Source organism: Leopardus geoffroyi, chromosome B3 (genome assembly GCF_018350155.1).
Source record: "Leopardus geoffroyi isolate Oge1 chromosome B3, O.geoffroyi_Oge1_pat1.0, whole genome shotgun sequence".
Taxonomy (NCBI): domain Eukaryota; kingdom Metazoa; phylum Chordata; class Mammalia; order Carnivora; family Felidae; genus Leopardus; species Leopardus geoffroyi.
Genome location: NC_059337.1, coordinates 32,941,972 through 32,964,136, shown reverse-complemented (window position 1 = coordinate 32,964,136; position 22,165 = coordinate 32,941,972). Strand labels below are relative to the sequence as shown.

At 36.2% G+C, this 22,165-nt stretch overlaps 1 protein-coding gene and 1 pseudogene across 9 annotated transcripts in view; both read left to right on the top strand.

The window, feature by feature from the left end:
- The window catches only part of NEO1 (neogenin 1), a 236,168-nt gene that overhangs the window by 119,923 nt on the left and 94,080 nt on the right, over nucleotides 1-22,165 (top strand). For all 9 annotated transcript variants that reach the window (XM_045449150.1, XM_045449149.1, XM_045449148.1 and 6 more), the window contains exons 6-7: nucleotides 6,230-6,384; nucleotides 7,954-8,074. In XM_045449150.1, the coding sequence (XP_045305106.1) occupies nucleotides 6,230-6,384; nucleotides 7,954-8,074 (276 nt within the window). The remainder of the gene's footprint in view (nucleotides 1-6,229; nucleotides 6,385-7,953; nucleotides 8,075-22,165) is intronic.
- LOC123582744 lies at nucleotides 11,332-15,429 on the top strand (annotated as a pseudogene).

Genomic DNA, 22,165 nt, shown 5'->3' with positions numbered 1-22,165 from the left:
CTTCCATTACGACGCTTATTTTCTTATGGTAATTGACTCATTTGCTCTCTGGTTATCAATTTAACTTCCCAACCACAAACATCTGCTCTTACATTGTGTTTAATTGGTGTGAATACTATCTACAGAGAAGTTAAAATCCAGAGCACATTTTAAAGGCTATATTTTGTAATTCATGAAAGGGAAAAAGTAAATGATGAATTGAACATTGTGATAATTTTTTTCTAATAGTCTTTGAAAGTCTGTTTACTAAAAATGCATGCTAAAATCATATTAATTGGGATTTTTTGAAGAGGATTTTGCTGTGTTTTCCAGAATTACTTACTCTGCCTTACGGGGAGTCTCAGTCCTTGAGACTCAAGAAATACATCATTTCCTCGGAAACATGATACCCTAGTAGTTAAGATTGCAGGCTTTAAAGGCAGACAAAGATTGTTCAGTGTGTTACTGATGAGGTTTTGGGGTGACGATGGGGTGGTCCAGAGCTGACGGCCAAGAATTCTTGAAGACGTCTTTGATGCAAAAAAAGTGATTTTATTAAAGCACCGGGACAGGACCTGTGGGCAGAAGGAGCTACACTGTGGTTGTGAAGAATGGCTGGTTTTATACTGTGGAGTTGGGGAGGTAAAGGCATATGGGAGGCCTCCAGAGGGACTTTGACATGCTAAAGAGGACTCTTAAAATTGAGGCATTGCTATTATCAAGCTGGTTGTTTCCCCCCTAGTAAGGCATTAACATTGTGACGGCAGAGGATTCCTGGAGAAATGTTATACTCTGTATTTGCCTCAAGTATTTGTCAATGGGCTGCAGGTTATAAGGGAATTTAATTTTACCTGCTATTTCCTTCTTGCCTGTGTTCCCTACATCACTATGGAAGGGTGATGTTAGAGTTCAAGGAAACTGAGTCTACAGTTTCTGGAGATCAGGTTATTGATAAGATTGCCTTTTTCTTGTAATTTACTAAGATATTTGCAAACTGATGGAGACTCCTGTCCTGTATGACTGTGATCTCTATCAGTTGGCCATTTGTTTTGTTTCCTTTCCTTTGTTCTTGGGCAACAAGGAGTGCCTGAGGAATATCACACGTATCCCACCATGGGGGAAGGGGGTGGTCTGCTAGCTTGTACTTTGTCCTTAGCCACTCCCTCATTACTATTTAATCTAAAGAAGAGAGGTGGGGACAAATTGTGTGTGTTTGCTTATAAGTTTTAAAATGGGAGGCTGAACCTTAAAAAAAAATTTTTTAATGGCTACCTATAGGGGAAGAGAGAGAACAGGGTGGAGAAAGCAGGGGTAGAAGCAAGACTTGTTTGAGTATACCTTCCTTTTGTAGATTTTACGAAGTAATTTCAGAAAGGGGAAAGTAGAATGAAACAAATGACTCCAAATGTGTATCTAGTTGGTAGTGTAGCCACACAGAAAGTTACAGTTCCAAGTAAAAGTTATTACAGGGATGCCTGGGTGGCTCAGTTTAGGTCATGACCTCACAGGTTTGTGGGATTGAGCCCCAAGTGGAGTTCTACACTGGCAGCATGGAGACCACTTGGGATTCATTCTCTCTCTTTCTCTCAAATAAACATTTAAAAAAAAGAAAGTTATTATTACAAATAAATGTAAAATGCCAACTGGACCATATATATCTAATGGGATATATGCTGAGGACAAAAAAGACTACAAAAATCTTGAGCTGCTTTCTCGTATTATATTGTTGGTGGAAACATTGGTATCATTATTCTGAGCCTACTGAGTGTAAGATAAAACATATGAGTTGGTGTCAGTGAGAATGGATTTTTAGTATGAGAGAAAAGAAATACAGATGTGAAATTATTATGATCTAGTTAAAACCTATGGTTTTGAATTTAATTGGAGAACAGAATGAAATCATGATCAATTTTATATTTAAAAAGTATATAATTGCTAGTTTTGTCCACAAATAGGGCCTAAAACTGTGACCAGAAAATACCAAAGACCACTAGGATCATGTCAAAAAGGACTCAGGAACTTTCAGTGGACTCAGGCTTCCAGTAGTCAGAAAGGGGGATAGTTTGTGAATCAAAAGAATAATAACTTGCATGGATTGAAACAAATCAAATTTATTTTAATCCATGAAATCATAAGAGTACTTTTTTAAAAACCCTTCAGTGATTCCCTTCAGTTGGGAGAATATTAGAGAGCCAGACCATTATTTTGAAAAATTGATAAGGGAAGAAATCAAACATTTATCCTGCTCTTTCTTTGAGAGGTATATTTAAGGATAACCAAATAATTGATGAGGGGATTTTTTTTTATAGAAGGAATGACAGAATAAGAATATTATTATTTCACAGTATATAAGACTGCTAACATCACAAAAAGAGAGATGGTCACACGTTATGAACTCTCCTGACGAAGGACCGTGGCACTACTTATGAAATAGACTTGAAAAAATAAGAAGGAGCCTAACTCCAGTCAAGCATCTACATTTAACTGCTAAATGCAGGACGAATGTGTTTAAATACCACCATGGCATGCAGTCAGCAAAAGACAGACTGCAAGAAACTATAGAGCAGATGATTTCTACAGCAAATTAATTGCAAACAAAGATAGGAGATAAAGAGGAAACATGTAGGTTAAAAGAAATGTAAGCAACAGATTAATACCAATGAATGTACCTTGTTTGTCCAATTCAAATAAATCATTTTTTTAAATGTAGGCCAGTTAGTAAAATTAACTAATTGATGATATTGAGAAATTATTGTAGATACCAACCTGATGATGGTATTATAGTTTTGTTTAGAAATGGGAATTCTTGTTTTATAGAGGAATTTACTTAAATACTTATATATAATAAAGTGATACCCGGGATTTGCTTTCAGAGTAACCTGGGGAAAGACATGGGGTAGGGTTAGGATATAGATGATGAAATACACTGGCCATGAGTTGATAATTGTGGAAGCTATATGACAGTACATGGGGTTTATTATTACTTTCTCTAAAGTAAAAAGTTAGAACATAGGGTTTAAAGTCAGACTGCTTAGGTTCAAAATCCAGATCTGTCACTGACTAAGCCTTGTGACCTGATGGAGCTACTTAGCCTCTCGGTGTGTTAGTATCCTTGTCTATAAAATGGACCTAAATAGTAGGGTTGTGGGAAATAATGATAAGAAGTGGAAAGTACTCGTGAATGTTAGCTATTATCATACATCAGATATATAAACCAAAATCATGATGTTGCAGTTGGTTAGAGACCTTGGTGTATTTAGGAATAGTCCAGTTGAGTTCCTTATTTAGTATAGGAGCAGACTGAAGCCCATGGCCAACAAAATGTCTACTGGTAAAACCAGAACTCATGTGTAAATCTCTTGACTTCAGTCATTGCAGTGTCTTTACAGTAAATCATTATTGAATAATATTCAAATAAGCTTAAACATCTGATCTTAAATAGGGAACACTCAGGATTGAAAATATTTTTTTTCCTGCATCTAAAATTTTTTTTTCTTTAAAAAATTAAAAAAAAAATTTTTTTTCTTTAAAAGTTATTTTTTCCTGCATCTAAAATTTATTGCACTAAAATGAAAACTCTGGGTTGTTCTTGTTTGTATGTTTTCTTTGAGAAAGAGCAGATAAACTTGACCAAAGGTGAGTCTAAATTCATCTGGAATTAAAAACAAAACAAAACAAAAAACTAACAATATGAGGAAAGTTTTGAGGAAATAAATATTTTAAAATATTGTGTAGTTACAGTCATTAAGTTTTTGGTTCTAGTGCAGGAATAGACAGATCAGGGAAACCACATAGTATCCAGAAATAACTGCCCCTCAAGAATACATAGGATTTTAATATTAAAACGATTTTGGGGTGCCTAGGTGGCTTAGTCAGTTGAGTGTCAAACTCTTGATTTCAGCTTCGGTCATGATCTCAGGGTTGTGAGATTGAGCCCCACATCGGGCTCTGTGCTGCCAGCATGGAGCCTGCTTGGGATTCTCTCTCCCTTTCTCTCTACCCCTCCCCTGCTCGTTCTCTCTCTCTCTCTCTTTCTCTATCTCAAAACAAATTTTTTTTTAAAGTTTAAAACCAAAAAACGATTTCAAATCATGTAATGTTATTGGGATTACTGAGGTAGCCATTTAGAAAAATATAAAGCTGGATACTTGGTGATGTCCAGATTGTTTCCCAGACTACTAGAAGAAATTGCAAGTGAATATTTTTATAGTATGGAGGCAGGGTAAACCTTTGGAGCAAGAATAACAAAATATAGATGCCAAAAAAGGGAGAACTGATAAATTTTACCACATACAAATTGAAAATTTTGGTAGAACAACAGGTGCCTTAAGTTAAAAGACAAAAGAAAAAATTGGGAAGAAATATTGGCAGCGTGTATGAGACTTACATTAGTGTATTAGCCCGGGTCCAGTCAGGGGCCAAAAATCACACCAGGAATTTGAACAAAGAAATATTAATATAAAGAATTATTAACTAGTAAAAATGTTTTAACTACTAAAAAGGACAAAGGACTCTAAGGAATACTAAAGGATCAGGTACTACCTCTAGAGCAAAAGGAGCGAACAAACTTGGAAAAGGGCATCCCAGTCTAAGGTTGCAATTCAGACCTCAGAGAGGGTATAATTGCTACCAGAGAACACAGCCATGGGCCAAGCTGGTCCACAGGAGATCTTCTAGATTCCACAGACCTGAGCTTGTGTGTGGAAAGTTACCTGCTGGGGTACCACGGGTCTAACTGATGATGAGCAGGAAGTTGCTTCTTAAGATCATGTGTTCTTTCCATCCTTGGCTCCTACCAGTTTCTGGGGTTCTACCTACTTGCTCTACTCTACTCTTACTCTTCATTAACCCTGGATTTGTTCCCAGGACCTGCCCCAGTCTAGCCCTCTAGCCAGTGGAGTAGGCAAGAAAATGAAAAAAAAGACCAAAGCAGATTGGAAGAGAAGAAATAAAACTGTCTCTATTCACAGACAACATGATTGTTTATGTAGATAATCCCCCAATTGTCTATAAAAAGCTACTAGAACTAATGAGTGAGTTCAGCATGAGCATAGGATAAAAAGTTATATACGTAAATCATATTAGCAGTGAACAATTGGAAACTAAATAAAAAATTAAGTATGAAAAAAGCACCAGAATCCTTAGGGAAATACCTAAAAAGAGTATGAACAAGATTTGTATATTGAAAACTAGGAAACAATGATGAGAGAAACCATAGAACTAAATAAATGGAGAGGTAAACCAAATTCAGGGAAAGGAAGACTCAGTATAGTTAAGATGTCAAATTGCCACAAATTTAACAATCCCAATCAAAATCCCAGCAGGCTAAGCACATTTTAGCTCAACCATTAAAAACAAAAACAAAAGCAAACCCTTGCTGTTGTCATGGTTGCTCATTTGGTAGAACTACCCTACAGTGGAACTTGCTGCTTTCTGATACAGGGAGGCTTATCATTTGAAATTTTGAAATAGGGATTAATGAGACCCTTTGTCAAGGATGTTGTATAGGAAATTACAACGTTAGGTTGGAGGTTGACTAAATGATCTATTCTTATCCTTCTAATTCAGTCTTCCTCTGTTATTTGTAAGTCAGTGATTTACAACTTTAGGGCAGGGAGAGAGAGATACTGGAATGTTCAGACTTTTTCTGCCAAAGGTCCTGCCACTCTTTCTCCCACCCTTGAAAACTATATCATGCAATGAGGGATGTTACTAATGAGGGATGTTACATGAGTGAACTACTTAAGGCCTCTAATATGACATTTGTATTCCCTTTTTGGTTTTTTTTGGTGTTTGTTGTTGTTGTTGTTGTTACTTATTCAGCTGACTGACAAGAAAAATAATGTTAGTTTTCTCAGTTTTTTAAAAAATTTTGGTTATGGTTCTTCTGAAATGGTATAAACGTTAGGGAAGTAGTCTTTTAATACTCATTTTTAGACAGTTTAGAATATTCATATCATCAATTTCTTCAATATAGTCCACTTAATATATATTTATCAACAAGGAATCTCAGAAATTATCTTTATAATTATCCTTCCAGTTAATTGTACCAAAATACAATTCGTAAAGATATGTATGGAGTTCCAACAAATGTTTTGATATATGTTACATGCTTTTATAAAACTATGTGAAAGCCTCAAATAATAAGTAAAAATCCTGTGAATTCTATGATTTAAAAAAATTATCTGAAATGTGAATAGCTAGCTATATTTATTTTTATTAATATCCTGATTTCCTTTCTATTTTAAAGTCCAACCAGAATTCTTGAAACAGCCGACGAATATATATGCTCATGAGTCCATGGATATCGTATTCGAGTGTGAAGTGACTGGGAAACCGACTCCAACCGTGAAGTGGGTCAAGAATGGAGATGTGGTTATCCCAAGTGATTACTTTAAGATTGTAGTAAGTATTTTTCAGAGGACGCTTATCTCTGAAACCTTTACATGTCTTTATTTTCTTTTAATTTTTTTAATGTTTGTTTATTTTTGAAAGAGAGAGAGAAAGAGAGACAGAACTTGAGTGGGGGAGGAGAGAGAGAGGGAGAGACAGAATCTGAAGCAGGCTCCAGGCTCTGAGCTGTCAGCACAGAGCCCGACATGGGGCCTGAACTCATGAATCGCAAGATCATGACCTGAGCTGAGTCGGACGCTTAACCAGCTGAGTCACTCAGGCGCCCCTTTGCGTGTCTTTAAATGCAGTCATTAAGAGATCTGTTGTCTTCCACATGCCAGTTTATGTACCGCAGATGAAGATAGAAAAATATTACAGAACGTGATCTCTTCACTGGCTGATAAGAAAGCTGAGCCTAGACATGTTTTGGTAGTTTTTATGGGATCGCATAGCATGTCAGTAGTTGAAGTAAGCCTAAGATCCAGATCTGATCAGCAGTCTAGTATTTCTACTCAGACATGCTAGCACTTTTAAAGACAGCTGTCACTATTTTCTTGGTAATGATTATCCTGTGTGTGCACCTGCTCTCTTCATATCTCTATTCAAAGAGCAGCATCTGTCCTTCATATATACTGATTCTAGGCCCTTCAAAATAAGTATGACCCAGGGTTGTGACAATAGATAAAAAAAAATCTTTAAGAATTAAATAGCATTAAATTTATTTAAGAATACCGAGCCATTAATTGTTTTTTGTTTTTTGTTTTTTATATAGGGTTAAATGCTTAGTAAATATTGTCTACTGTTATCATTGTTTTAATCCTAGTAATAGAAATATCTAGGTTTTGGTAATAAGGATTCATATCTTAAGGTACATATATGACATTCATAGAAATAATAAGAAATAATTATGGTTGTTAATGATATAATAATGTCTTATAAATTTCTCTCATTAGTGATTCATTCTTAGTAAGAATATAGTTTCTATTTTGAAGTGCATAATCTTGTATGTTATAAAAAGTAATTCACAAGTGTTTAATTAAAAAGCAGTGTTACAGCTAAAGTGGCATTTTTTTTACTCTTTTATCATTTTCACAGTATTCTTAAAAATCTTAAAACCATATTAATAACAACAGTATTTGACATTTATATTACTTTATAATTTAAGGGAAGCCGTATATATGTGGCCTCACTTAACTTATCGTGGTCTAATCTGTTACAACTAATGATATTAGAGATAATTTTAAGAAAGTGCCTTGAATTCATAAATTCAGACTTTTGCTGTGGTCACGTGGTATTGTATGTCAGGTATTTTTCCAGACAAAGATGTAGGTTTTCAAACATTGTAGGTATTACTTTCCATAAGGATTAAGTTCTTAATTGGTTAGTTACAGTGTTTCCTGTTCTAGGCAGTTAAATCAGAACCTTGTCAATAAAATTCAGTTAACAGGTACATAGATATTTTGATAGCTGAATCATACAATTTTACTTGTTCTTCCTCCCCAGAAAGAGCATCCTCTTGAGATTTTCAACTAATGTTCATCAGTTGAATCATAACATTTTGTTTATGTTTTTCTTTCTCAGAAGGAACATAATCTTCAAGTTTTGGGTCTGGTGAAATCAGATGAAGGGTTCTACCAATGCATTGCTGAGAATGATGTTGGAAATGTACAAGCTGGAGCCCAACTGATAATCCTTGAACATGGTAAGAGGGGCTGAAATAGTAAAATGAAAGAGGCTGACTGTGTCGAGGAACTAGTACCTGTCACAGTACCTATTACTCTGGGATACCCCATGATTAATATCCTGTTTGTAAAGGCCAGTATATGGCGCATAGCTAAGAGGAAGAGAAAGCAGTCTAAATAATTTCTGTTGCTTAAAATGGCCTGGAAACACAACTTTGGAGAATGTTGAAAAGGAAAACTGTAAAATTACAGACTTACATGAATGTTCTTCACATTTCAGTTATTTTAATTTTACAAATATATTTCTGCTCTATTAAAATAGAAAAACTTTACTTGAGGTAATGTTTATTTTACATTAAATTTTTCCAAAATAAAAATAACTTGCCTTTTCTGATTATCATGCACAAAAATTGCTTATTATAAGATCAGACAGGGGCGCCTGGGTGGCGTAGTCGGTTAAGCGTCCGACTTCAGCCAGGTCACGATCTCGCGGTCCGTGAGTTCGAGCCCCGCGTCAGGCTCTGGGTTGATGGCTCAGAGCCTGGAGCCTGTTTCCGATTCTGTGTCTCCCTCTCTCTCTGCCCCTCCCCCGTTCATGCTCTGTCTCTCTCTGTCCCAAAAATAAATAAACGTTGAAAAAAAAAATTTAAAAAAAAAAAAAAGATCAGACAACATTGAAAAGTAAAAAGGGGGAAAAAAACCCCTACTCTATATCAGTCAAAGTCGATGAGGAAACCACACAATAATTTGAACAGATGATCGTTAATACACAGAACTATGAACTATAATGGGATTAAAGTAACAAAGGGTTGGCTAGCAAGAAGTAAAGAGAACTCTAGTGAATATAAGAATGGCAGATATAAAGAGCAGCCACAACCTGTAGGTCTGAGAGAGAGTGTTCAACCCCTCAGGACTAAAATCCAGACTGTGTTGGAGAGAGTGTGGCCATGTCTCACTGGACAACAGAGTAATTGCTGTGCTATTATGCTGTCAAACCCTGCTCAAAACCCAGTATCCAGAGTGCTAGAGAAGACCAGTCACAAGGGGGTGTCTCCCTGAAGGCTTTCTGCTACAAAACCACCTGAGGGGTTGGAGTGTTGGGAGAAGCACCCTATACTAATAAAATTTAAAACATATGTCCACTGCAGAGGAAAGGTAGATAAATGGGCCAGCTTCATTTTTGCAGAGCAGGCAATAAAGTATGACTTTGGAGTTGAGAGGCAATAAATTGGTAATGGCACATGCCCCATATCGTGCCTTCTAGGAGTACTACATATGAGCATGCACAGATGTGTATGTGGTTGAATAACACATTTGCTTAGAACAGCATGCTGTGGACGTCTTCTCATGTCAGTAAACACATAGATCTATGTCAACATTTTCCACTGTTGAACAGTATATATGCACTTTGTTTTGTATAAGTGATTCCCTATTAATATTTAAATTGTTTCTTATGTTTTACCATTATGAACAGTGCTGTGCTGAGCTTCTTTACATGATTATTTTCTCACACTAAATTACTAGGAGTTGAATTGTTGGATAACAGTTCTGTGTCAAATTGATAAGGATACCTGTTGGATGTATTGTTTGTTTTAGCAAGGAGCATTTTTCATTTTGTGCAGTTCTCAAGAGTACATGGAGAAGATAAAGCTTTTGACATGTAATCTGGTATCTGAGTCAAATTAAGTTCAGGTTCCAGTGTGGCCCCAGCCACATAGCCTCGTTGGGAAAGCTAAGTGGCAAAGATGGCGCCTACCCCGGCTTTTCACTAAAATAGCATATAGGATTTTTACATGCTCTTTCTCAAAAATGTATTTAAGAGTACTGTTACAAAAAGGAATAAAATATTAGAACTGTTCTTTTTCTTCCTGTATCTGTTTGTGACTATACCTTTCCCTATTTATTGAAAATGATTTAGTAGAAACTTCTTACTTTTCCATCTTGGCAAAGTGCCTGAGTATGGTTACCAAACCAGGCACGAAGGTAGATAGGCTTGTTTCTTTTTATCAGCGGCACTGGTTTCCCTTGGTAAAATTTGTGAGTCTCTTGGGGTGATTTACGTGGAACTAATAAATAAAGAGATTTCAGTATATTTGTGTTTGGGATCACCATTACAGATTTAATAGTAAAGATGGTTGGCTTTGCTAGGAGGTCCCTAAGCTAAACCTAATTGGGTTTTCCTCTGAAAATGGGTCGCATGATCATTATAGTCACAGTGTGTGTTTTTTTCCTTTTTGAGACAACATTTCAAAACCAGACAACATTTCCAGGCTGGCAAAATTTTTTAGTAGCCTTGTCAGGGATGAATTAAGAATGTATGGATTATAAGGAAGGAAGTGCATGTTATTAATTTTGCTTTTTTAATTTGCAAGATAAATATGTATGTGGAAAAGCTAAAAAGAGAATATAACAGTTTATAAGGTCTGATCGCTGTCTGGAGTTTATAATATTGTAAAGGATGTAAGAGATGTGTACAATTTAATACTAGTCCATAATAAGTGTTATTTTTATAGTACAAATAAAGCAGTAATGCAGCATATAGTTTGGAAGAGAGGAATTCTGTCTATGCGATCATGGACGTTTTTTCATGGAAAGTGTCCCCTTTGTAATAGGCCTTGAATTATAAGATTTCCAAATGTTAAAAAAAGGGCTTGGGTCAGTATGGAAATGGAGTAGAATACCTATACCTGTAGGAAGGTAGCCTGTAAAGACAGAATAAGATCAGATTGATCATGGCCTTGATTGTAAATAGTCAAAACAATACTGTAGTTAGGCAGTCTGATGATACAGTCAGGTTTATTTAGAAGAAGTCCATCTGAAATTAATATAACACTGTGTGCTAACTAATGAATTAAAATAAAAACGTAAAAAGCCAAAAAATGAAAATACAACCATCCCACACACCCAAGAAAAGAAATAGGTGGCAGATTGAAGGGGGCATCTAGTCGAAGGAATATTGTTATAAAAAGACCATTGTAAGTAGTTATACTAGAAAAATAGAAAGGATCCTAATAAAAAATATATGGGGCGCCTGGGTGGCTCAGTCGGCTAAGCGTCCGACTTCGGCTCAGGTCACGATCTCGCGGTCCATGAGTTCGAGCCCCGCGTCGGGCTCTGTGCTGACAGCTCAGAGCCTGGAGCCTGTTTCAGATTCTGTGTCTCCCTCTCTCTCTGCCCCTCCCCTGTTCATGCTCTGTCTCTCTCTGTCTCAAAAATAAATAAACATTAAAAAAAAATATGTATATATATATATATATATATATATATATACATATATATATATATATATATATATATATATATTAGTGACTTATTTAATCCAGACTTTATCAACTGATTGGATATTAAACATTATTATAGAAAAGTCAAATACTTCCTGGGCTTTTTCTGGGTGGCTAGAAGAGTGGTGATGCCTTTCCACAATAGAAAAGGAAGGTGGACAGAAGTGGAAGGGGACTTCTACTCAGGTATAGATAGTGGACATAGAACATCCCACTCTCACCTACAATAAAAAAGCTGGGTGATTTACAAAATCATAATTTTTCTGAGTCCATCAGAGAGCTGAGCTTGCAAAGCAGCCAAGTAAATTAAATTCCAAAGAATTGAACACTCTCCTGTCCCCAAGGAATGGGTCATTAATTGTTTCACCTTTGGCAGAGCACGAAAGAGTTGGCTGCTGTAAGAGTGGATAAGAAGAAATCAGCTAAAGTTTTATGTGATAGTTAAAGACTAAGCATAAACTAGTTTGGAATACCTCAGGGCCCCAGATGAAAGGGAAGTTCATACAGGCTTGCAAATACATATCCCTGGAACTCCACAAGATACTCATTGTGAAGACTGGGGGCAAGTCAGAGACTTGAGAAAAGTCATTTTGGGGGCACTTGGGTGGCTTAGTCGGTTAAGCTAACTTCGGCTCAGGTCATGATCTTGAAGTTTGTGAGTTTGAGCCCCACGTCAGGCTCTGTGCTGATACCTTGGAGCCTCAAGCCTGCTTCAGATTCTGTCTCCCTCCACTCTCTGCCCCTCCCCGATGCACACCCTATCTCTGTCTCTCTCAAAAATAAATAAACGTTAAAAAGAAAAAAGAACAGTCATTTTGGTGGTGAAGAGGTAAAAGAGGTAATCTGTAGCTGCTGATAGATAGGTACAAAACCACTCTCATTTATTCAAACTCCTTTAAGACTCAAACCAGTGCAGGAGGGGCCGAAAGCCTTATTTCATAAATTTATGGGGGGAAGATGAGAAGCCAACCCCTTCTGCTTCCCGAGGGAGGAACCCTCTGATGCGCAGGACCTGCCTAATACTGAGGCTGACCAAGGACAATTGAAAATCCTACCTGCCCTACCACCGAGCAATAGACAAAAAAGCTTTCTACTGCTGGGGGAAGGTCAAGAATATAGAGATCCCTGTGTCATAGAGTTAGGTAGAAATAGTTGAAAGCTGAGAGGAAAACAGGTAAATTGAAGAACTCTCCTTCATCTCTCTTCTTAAGCACAAGATAATGGTAGTCCACCATTAGAAGAATTTGAAATCTATGGTGTGCTGAAGGTAACTAAAACAATAGTAAAATCTATACCAAGTTCAATTCCTATCTAAATTGATTTAACTCCTCCACACTAATGGCTTGACAGAATAGATATGCCATGTTCCAAGTGCAAATAATAATTATCTCAGTCTCTGCTCAGCATTCAATAAAAAATTATTGGACATAAACAGAGCAAGGGAAAACTGGCCCTTTGTTGATAGATAAACATTCAACAGAACCAAATTAAGGAGGCCCAGATATTGGAACAATCAGACAGGGACTTTAATTATTATTAGTATATTAAAGGAGTTAGTAGAAAAGGTAGATGACTGAACAGAGGAGGAATTTTGGCAGAAAGATGGAAACCATGAAGATACTATATTTGCATTTGTCCAGAGAGTGAAAGGGTTCTATAACCAGAGGAAGGGAAATTATTAAAAATAATAGTATCAGAGATGAAGCATTTACTCAGGGTGATCATTGGGCTCACGACAGCTGAGAAAATAGTCCATCAACTTGAAGATAGTTCAATATAAATTATTTAAACTGAAATAAAAGAAAAAGAATGAACAGAGTATCTAAGATGGGAAAATATAAGATGGTTTAACAAATGGGAGCCTCACAAAGAGAAGAGAACAAGAACAGAACAGAAAAAAATAAATATTTGAATAGATAATGGCCAAAATTTTTGAATTAAAAAAATGAACAAGACCATACCACAGGTCAAAGAAGAAGCTAAGATAGCCCCACGCAAGCTAATGATAATAATAATAGTGGTAGTAGTAGTAATAAAAGAAGACACACCTATATGCATCATAGTTAAATTACTGAAGACCAAACATAATGAAGAAGTCTTGAAGGCAGCCAGAAAGTTTTAAAAAGATACAGAGGACTTTTTCCTTCGGTGGCACGCAGTGGCAAGATGGTGCGAATTTCTAAGAAGAGGAAGGTTGTTGCCGTTGGCCTCTTCAAAGCTGGATTGAACGAGTTTGTCACTTGGGAGCTGGCTGAAGATGGCTCCTCCAGAGGTGAGGTCTTAGTTACACCAACCAGGACTGAAATCATTATCTTGGCCACCAGGACACAGAATGTTCTTGGTGAGAAGGGCCGGTGGATCCAGGAATTGACCACTGTGGTTCAGAAGAGGTTTGGCTCCCCTGAGAGCAATGTAGAGCTTTATGCTAAAAAGGTGGCCACTGGAGGTCTGCATGCTATTGCCCAGGCAGTCTCTGTGTTACAAAACTCCTAGGATGCCTTGCTGTGCGGAGGGCCTGCTTATGGTGTGTGGTTCATCATGGAGAGTGAGGCCAAAGGCTGTGAGGTGGTGTCTGGGAAACTCTGAGGACAGAGGACCAAATCCTTGAAGTTTGTAGATGGCTTGATGATTCACAGTGGGGAACCTGTTAACTACTACATTGACACTGCTTGCTGTATGCCATGCGCTGCTCCGACAGAGTGTGCTGGGCATCAAAATGAAGATCATGCTTCCCTGGGATTCACATGGCAAGACTGGCCCCACAAAGACCCTGCCTGATCATGTAAGCACTATGGAACCCAAAGATGAGTTATTGCCCACCACTCCCATCTTGGAACACAAGAGTGGGAAGCCAGAGCTACCTGCCATGCTGTAGCCAGTACCCACAGCATAACAGGGTCTCCTTGGAAGCTGGATCTAGAGTTTGCTCTGTAAAGACCTTTAATAAAATCTTTGAAAAAGACACATGGCCTGAATAGACTTTGCATCCACTATTTGGACTGAGGATTCTTTTGCCCCAAAAGAATATTACTTGATTGATTCTTAGGACTGCCTGGTTCATAATGTTTCTGGGCTTTCCCTTGGTTTCACCTGTGATTGTGAGGCAAGAGCCAGAACAGGAGGACCCAAGGAGAGCTAACCATAGGGATATCCTGTAGGGGAGTAAATCTGGCGATGCTGAAGCACCTTGATCAGTTCATCTGTGGTTGGGGATTATAGGTTTAGAACAGCGATATATTTGAGATGGTTTTCTTTATGTGGTGTATAAGGAAATCTGTATTGCACACAGAAAATAAATATAGTGCCAATTAAAATACGTAGAGGAACAAAAATAAACATTACAGCAGACATTTTACCAGAAATGGTGCCAGACAGAAGGCAGTGGAGCAGTTTTAAAGTCCTATAAGGAAAGAAAGTCAACCCAAATAATATACCCAACAAAAAATATCTTCTAAAAATTAAAGTGAAATAAAGACATTTCAGAACAAAAGCTGAGAAAATGTACTGTCCGCAGACCTGTGCTACAAGTAATGTTAAAGTTCTTTAGGTAGAAGTAGTATGATACCCGACAGAAACTTACAGGTCTTCACAAAAAAACAAAACAGGCCAGAGTGGTTTAAAAACAGAAAAGTAAATATAAAATTCTTTCTTATTTTCAGCAGTTAATGAAATAACTTACTATCTAAACTAGGGACCACCGATATTTCAGTAAAGGTCTAGACCATAAATGTTTTAAATTTTATGGGCCAGTATCTGTCACAGCTACTCAGTTCTGCCCTTGTAGCATGAAATCAACCATATAAATCAACTTCGACTTTTCAGTAAAACTTCATTTGTAAAAAGAGGTGGCAGGTCCTTGTTTGCTGATCTCTGGTCTAAAGAAAAATAGTTTCTAACCTATAAAATTAAAATGTATGACAAAACAGAGCAAAGTACAGTAGGGTTAAAAATAAACTGTTGTAAGATCCCTTTATTACATATCAAATTATAATATATGAAGTAGACTGTGATAATTTAAAAATGCATATCCTAAAACTTAGGGAAACTACTAAAAAGTAGAGAAGGAGATTTAGCTAATAAGTAAACAGTGGAAATAGAATGGAATCTTAAAAATTAGTCTAAAATAAGGAAAAGAGGAGAAAAAGGGAACAAAGAACAAATGGACAAATAAAAAACAACTAGCACAATAGTAGATTCAAATCTATGTATCAATTATTGCATTAAATGTAAATGGCTTAGGCCTTAAAACAAGTCTCAAAACATTTAACAGCATTTAAATCATCCAGAGTATATTCTTGGACCTCAATGGCATTAAAACCAAAACTCAATAACAGAGACTAGAAAATTCAGAAATATTTGGGAATTAAACAGCCTTCTAAATAACCCATGTGTCAAAGAACAAGTCACGAGGAATTAGAAGATACTTTTAACTAAACGAAAATACTCCTTATCAAAATTTGTAGAATGCAGATAAAGTGGCATTTTGAAGGAAGCTTTTAAAAACTAGATTAAAAACGAATTAAATCTAAAGCATTCAGAAGAAGAAAATGATAAAGAACACAAATGTAACAGAAACAGTACTAACAGCTGTTTACTAGTTACTAACTAGTTACTAACTAGTTTTTTGAAAAAATATGCACTGGGTGTTGTATGGAAACCAATTTGACAATAAATTTCATATAATAAAAAAATAAATAAATAAATAAATTTAATTGGAGTATGTTTACACTGATCAAGAAAAACAAAAAAATATCAGTATCAGGATTGAAAAGGAGGATGTCATTACAAATCCTATAGACTTTAAGAGGACATAGGGAATATTAGAAACAACTTTATGCCAATAAATTTGAAAAGGAAGGTAATAGAGCTAGTTTGGTTAGGAGTGTTGAGTTTAGGTTAGAATAGAAGAAAACTAGTTAAAAATGTCTAGAATCTGGAGCAGTTCATGTCAGAAGCTCAGGAAAAAGGTTGAGGAAGAACATAACAGGCTTTGGTTTTGCTAAGTTTTTTAAGAGTTTTAATCAAACTCTTGGTATAAATTAAGGCAGCTAAATATTTTATTTTCTTGTATGTAGTGAATATTTTGTCCCCAACTTTTATGTAGCAGTCTTTTACACTATTGTAAATTAAAACTCCCTAACTCTCTCTTTAGTAAGTGGAGTTTTAAGGGATCATATATTGTCTAGTCATATTTTTTTGCCTTCAGACTATTGTCTTAGTCAACTAAAGTTCATCTTTGCATACTGTCTTGAAGATCTGCATGGATACCATCACTATAATCTTTGGGTAAGTTTCTTGCCATATGTTATTTTCTTAATCAAAAAATTCATTCTTGTTTCTACCTTAAATCACCACAATTTTCTGTGGACTTACATCTCAGCCTCTTATTTTATCTACTTAAAGATAGGATTTATTGGGGCGCCTAGGTGGCTCAGTTGGTTAAGTGTCCAACTTTGGCTCAGGTCATGATCTCACGGCTTGTGAGTTCAAGCTCCCCATCAGACTCTGTGCTATCAGCGCAGAGCCCACTTCAAATCCTCTGTCTACCTCTCTCTGCCCCTTCGCATCTCTCTCTCTCTCTTTAAAAATAAACATTTTTAAAAAATGAAAATAAAAATCTTCTTTTATCTCAGTCTTATACACATCATTTAAAAAATATGGCCTATAAGAAGCTAGAAAAAGAAATTTATATAGCAGAAATAGCACTTTATATTTGAATGTATGAAAACGTGAAATCACAAATCAGTGTGGATTGAAAGAAACCTGCATTACTTGATATGTGGATAATTGGTGTTTTGTAAAGAATTACATTATGTGTTTATCTTAATGTCAAAATAAAATATAGAGAGAGTTAAACTTTTAATTGAATCCATAAAAATGTTGAAAGATGACAGAAGAGTCTTGCCATTTGCTTTTACATATAAAAGAGGTAAGAGAGAATACAGATGGAAATTTGGTATTTTAGGGTGTAAAAACTTAATTCTTCTTCATAGAAAGTATAACTAAATTAAAGAAGAAACAAGGTAGGGAAGAAGTTTAATATTCTGACTATGTAAGAATGCGCACAAATAACTAACATAAGCTTACAATTCACAATAGAGCAAAGATAAAGATAATTTCTAAACACAACGTATGTTCCACTTCACTATCAAAGATACAAGATTAAGTCAGTGAGATGTCATTTTTGCCTAATGAAGATTTTATATCTTCTAATGAGTTATTAGTTTATAATGGTTGGTTAGTGTGTGATTAGGGGTTGTGCTTTGCTTTCACTCAGCAAAAATTAAATTGTTACATCATTTACTAACAGCATTTTGACAATTATATGTTAAACATTACTGACTCAACCCATTAATTGTTCTTTTAGGATTTTTTAAAAATTATTTTATTTTTGAGAGAGAGACAGAGACAGAGTGCCAGCGGGGAAGGGGCAGAGAGAGAGGGAGAACAGAATCCAAAGCAGGCTCCAGGCTCTGAGCTATTGGCACAGTGCCTGCCTGATGTGGGACTCGAACTCACAGACAGTGAGATCATGACCCGAGCCAAAGTCAGACGCTTAACTGACTGAGCCACCCAGGCGCGCCCCTTTTAGGATTTTTCCTAAGGAAGAAATCAATGATTTGGACAAAGACTGTTAATATCAGCATTTGTATTTTAAAAAGAAAAAGATAGGGATAAAGAGAGAAAGAATAGGAAATGACTTACATGTCCCAAAATAGAGGAAGTAGTTAAAATAATTATAGTACAACATTGTGATGGAAAGGTTATTTGGCCATAAAAACCGTGTCTTTGAACACTCTTTAATGACATCAGGAAAATCTCCAGATGTAATGTCAAGTAGAGAAGTAAAATACAAAGTTATGTATACCAAATAATCTGAATTTAGTTAAACAATTATATACACATATGGAGACATTCCCATACCAAATGTTAACAGTGCTTATCTTTGGATACTAATATTTTTTCAGTTTTCTGAAATAACCATATATTCCTTCTATAATCAGTAAAGGTTTTATTTTTTTTAACTTAATACTAAAGCTATATTTCAGTGCTAAAATTTAGAAAATACACCAAACACATAATTTTGAGGACTTTCTGCCAAAAACGTCATAGAATTACAAACACTTCCCTTCATAAGAGTTGGGTTGTATTGCAGGAAGTGAACAAAGCAATTTCCAGTAGACTCACTGCTACCCCTGATTTGGTAGGACAAGTACTAGAGGCCTGAGCAGCCTGGAGGAGGAAGGATCGAAACTGGCCCGCTTGGAGCCTCTCCCTTTGCATTCATTACCATTGTGAATCTCCAAGAGTAAAATAGAATGCAAGTATATAGCATTCCCAAATCTGTTTGACTATGGAGCTTTTGTCTTTTTTTATGTACACTCAATATCTTAAAGGGCACAATTTGGGATACATTGATGTAGAGATATTCAAAGGTGGATGGACAAAAGTGATGTTGGCAAACAGCCCACAGGCCAAGTCCAGCCAACCTCCTGTTTTTGTAAGTAAAGCTTTGAGACCCAGCCACGCTTGTTTACTGATTGTCTGTGTCTGGTCTGTAGTTGTTTTCACACTACAATGGCAGAGATGAGTAGTTTAGACACAGACCACATATCCCACCACGTCTGAAATACTCATTCTAGCCCTTTACAGAAGTTTGCTGAACATGGACATAAATGAGAGGAATCGTTCAACCCTGATACTTTGTGATCCTGAGTTATTCCTGGTCACTGGAAGTCTGTTTCAGTTAAAAGTTTTAAAATGAAAAAAGTGGGGGTAGGTAGAAAAAGGCAGAAGAAGGGCAGGAGAGTGAAGGATATAAGGGTAACAGAAGAACGTCAGACGTAGCGAGTAACTCGATGTGTCATGGTGACGGACTCCAGAGAGGAGCTGTTAACAGAAGAACTACCAACTACAAGAGAGTTTGCTAGCACATCTTTGTGGCTAACATCCGAGAGACGTTTAAATACCAGAAACCCCATGGAGTAAATTATTGAAAGTGGAAAGAATCTTAAGATGATGTTTACCTTCATGCATCAGGTTTAAAAATAATATTGAAAGTATTTGAGTGTCTTTGAGACTGAGCCTTATTTTTGTAGGGGGAATTTTCTACTGCCCACTGGCTACCATCTGCTGGCTAGTGCTTCGTTGCAAGAAGGTAGTTTCGAGTACCCACAGTTGGCCTCCGATATAATTTGGACGGTTCGGGTTTAAGCTAATTATCACCTTGGAATGTTAAATGAAACTTTGTAATTATAATTAAAATATATGGAACATGTATGCAACAACACTAGAAAACAGAATTTCTAATTGGGAATTAGAATTTGAGAATGAGTATGTTTGAAACATACCTTTCTTTTTTTTCCTCCAGCTTTATTGAGATATAATTAACATTCAATGTTGTGTAAATTTAAGGTATATAATGTGATGATTTGTACATGTTGCAAAATGTTTAGCACAGTAAGGTTAGTTAACACATTCTCTACCTCACATAACCGCCATTTTGTTATTGTTCTGGTGAGAACATGGTGAGCTCACCCCTCCTACAACTTTCAACACTACAACAGTATTGTTTATTAGAGTCACCGTGCTGCACATTACAGCACCAGATCTTACTCCTTTGTAAGTGGAAGTTGGTACCTTTTGACCAACATTTCCCTATTTCCCCTGCCTTCAGTCCCTAGTAGTCATTATTCTACTCTATTTCTCGTACAATATGAGTCAATGCCAAGCATAGCTTTCTTAAAATATTTAATTTCATGTGTGTTGGGAGTACTTTTTAAAAATTTTTGGTTAACATACAGTGCAAGATTGGTTTCATGAGTAGAACTCAGTGATTCATCACTTACATACAATACCCACTGCTCATCACAACCAGTGCCCTTCTTAGTACCCATCACCCATCTAGACAGTCCCCCTCCCACCTCCCTCTATCAACCCACAGTTTGTTTTCTATCATTCAATATTCTCTTGTGGTTTATTTCCCTCTCTTCTCTCCCCACCCCCCCCATGCTGTTTTTAATATTTACTTTATGCATTTCTAGGAACAGCAACTGTCGATTTTAGAATCTCTTGTAGTTTTAAAAATAGTTACAGCAGTATTATTTTTATTTGCTGCCAGTTAAATTAATATTATCTGTCATTTTGTGCCAAAGTACTTTCTATGTCTTATTGTCTACTGAATGACTTTAAGTATTGGCATTATGAAGTATTGCAGTTAAGATAGTAAGAATTAAGTAAAATGTGTTTTGTCCATTAACTTTTTATTAGCCTTTCTTCCTGTCACTTTGAATTTAAAAATAGATTCCAAAATTATCTTGTAAGATTTAAATTTAAAAACACAAGAATGTTTTTCTTTGTACACTCATTCATATCAAGTCTGATACTTGTCAGTTGTAGTTCCAGTAAGGGAAGATGGGCTGGTGAAAAGGGAGTAACATGAACTTGTTTTTAGTAAAGGAAATTCATACTTCACCAGTTCATTAAATGACTTCTAGGATATTATGGCCATGGTAGATAAGGATACATATTGAACTTCACTTTTTTTGTGTGTGACAGAAACATTTGCAAAAAATTCCACGTAGTATCTAAGGTAAATACTGAATAATAGAAGTTCTGGAATAAGTGACTAAGGCCTGGCATGATTAAAAGTTGGCTAGGTAGCAGGAAATCATTAGTCATTAGTGGAATATTTTAAATCTGAAGCGCTAGGATGTGTGATAGTTGGTGTTGATTTTAATCAAAGGATAAATTCTAATCAGTTATTTTACCTTTTTGTAGCAGTAATTATAAATTTAAGAAAAGTTTTAACTCAAGACAACTATGATGAAATTTGACTTCTTAATCATGAATTGCATGTCCAGGAACTTACTGTGATTGAAAATGCATCTAATGTCAATGTCTTGGTTCTGGTTCTTGTCTGCCATTGACTTGCTGAATGATGGGATCAGGTACTGAAATTCTCTGATTTTAATTTTCTGTAAAATGGAGGATTTAGATTATATGACTTCCTTATCACTCAAATATTCTGTTAAATGCAGCTGTTACAGAAATATATGCACTAACTGTAAGATGCATTTTGAATATTTTTGTTTAAAATAGATATTTCAAACAAATATAAATAGTTATTTGTATTAAAATAGATACATTGTTTGCAGAAAGACTGAGGCGTTGCCAGTTACCTGCCATAATGTGTATAATGACACAAACCTCATACAAACAACCTGAATTGCTGGCTTCATGTCCCAGCCCCACTACAGATGAGGTAGTTAATCTCTCTGAGTATCATTTTCCTTATCTATAAGTATAAACAGTAATCTCTGCACAGCACACTTCTGAGGGGCAAATAGACTAATAAAGCTGACCCTTGAACAACATGGAGGTTAGGGGCACTGACCTCTGCACAATCAAAAATCTGCGTATAATTTGACTCCCCAGAAACTTAACTAGTAATAACCTATTGTTGGCTGGAAGCCTTTAGCAGTAAACAGTCAATTAACACATGTTTTATATGTTATGTGTATTTTAGACTACATTCTTACAATAAAGTAAGTTAGAGGACAGAAACTGTTAAGAAAATAATAAGGAGGGGCACCTGGATGGCACAGTCAGTTGAGCCTCTGACTCTTGATGTCATCTCGGGTCTTGATCTTGGTGTCTCGAGTTCAGGTCCCACATTGGGCTCTGTGCCGGGCATGAAGCCTACTTAAAAGAAAAGAAGGAAGAGAAAATACATTTGAGGAATTATACTGTATTTATTTAAAAAAAAATTGTGTGTAAGTGGACCAGTGCAGTTCAAACCCATATTGTTCAAGGGTCAGCTGTATATGT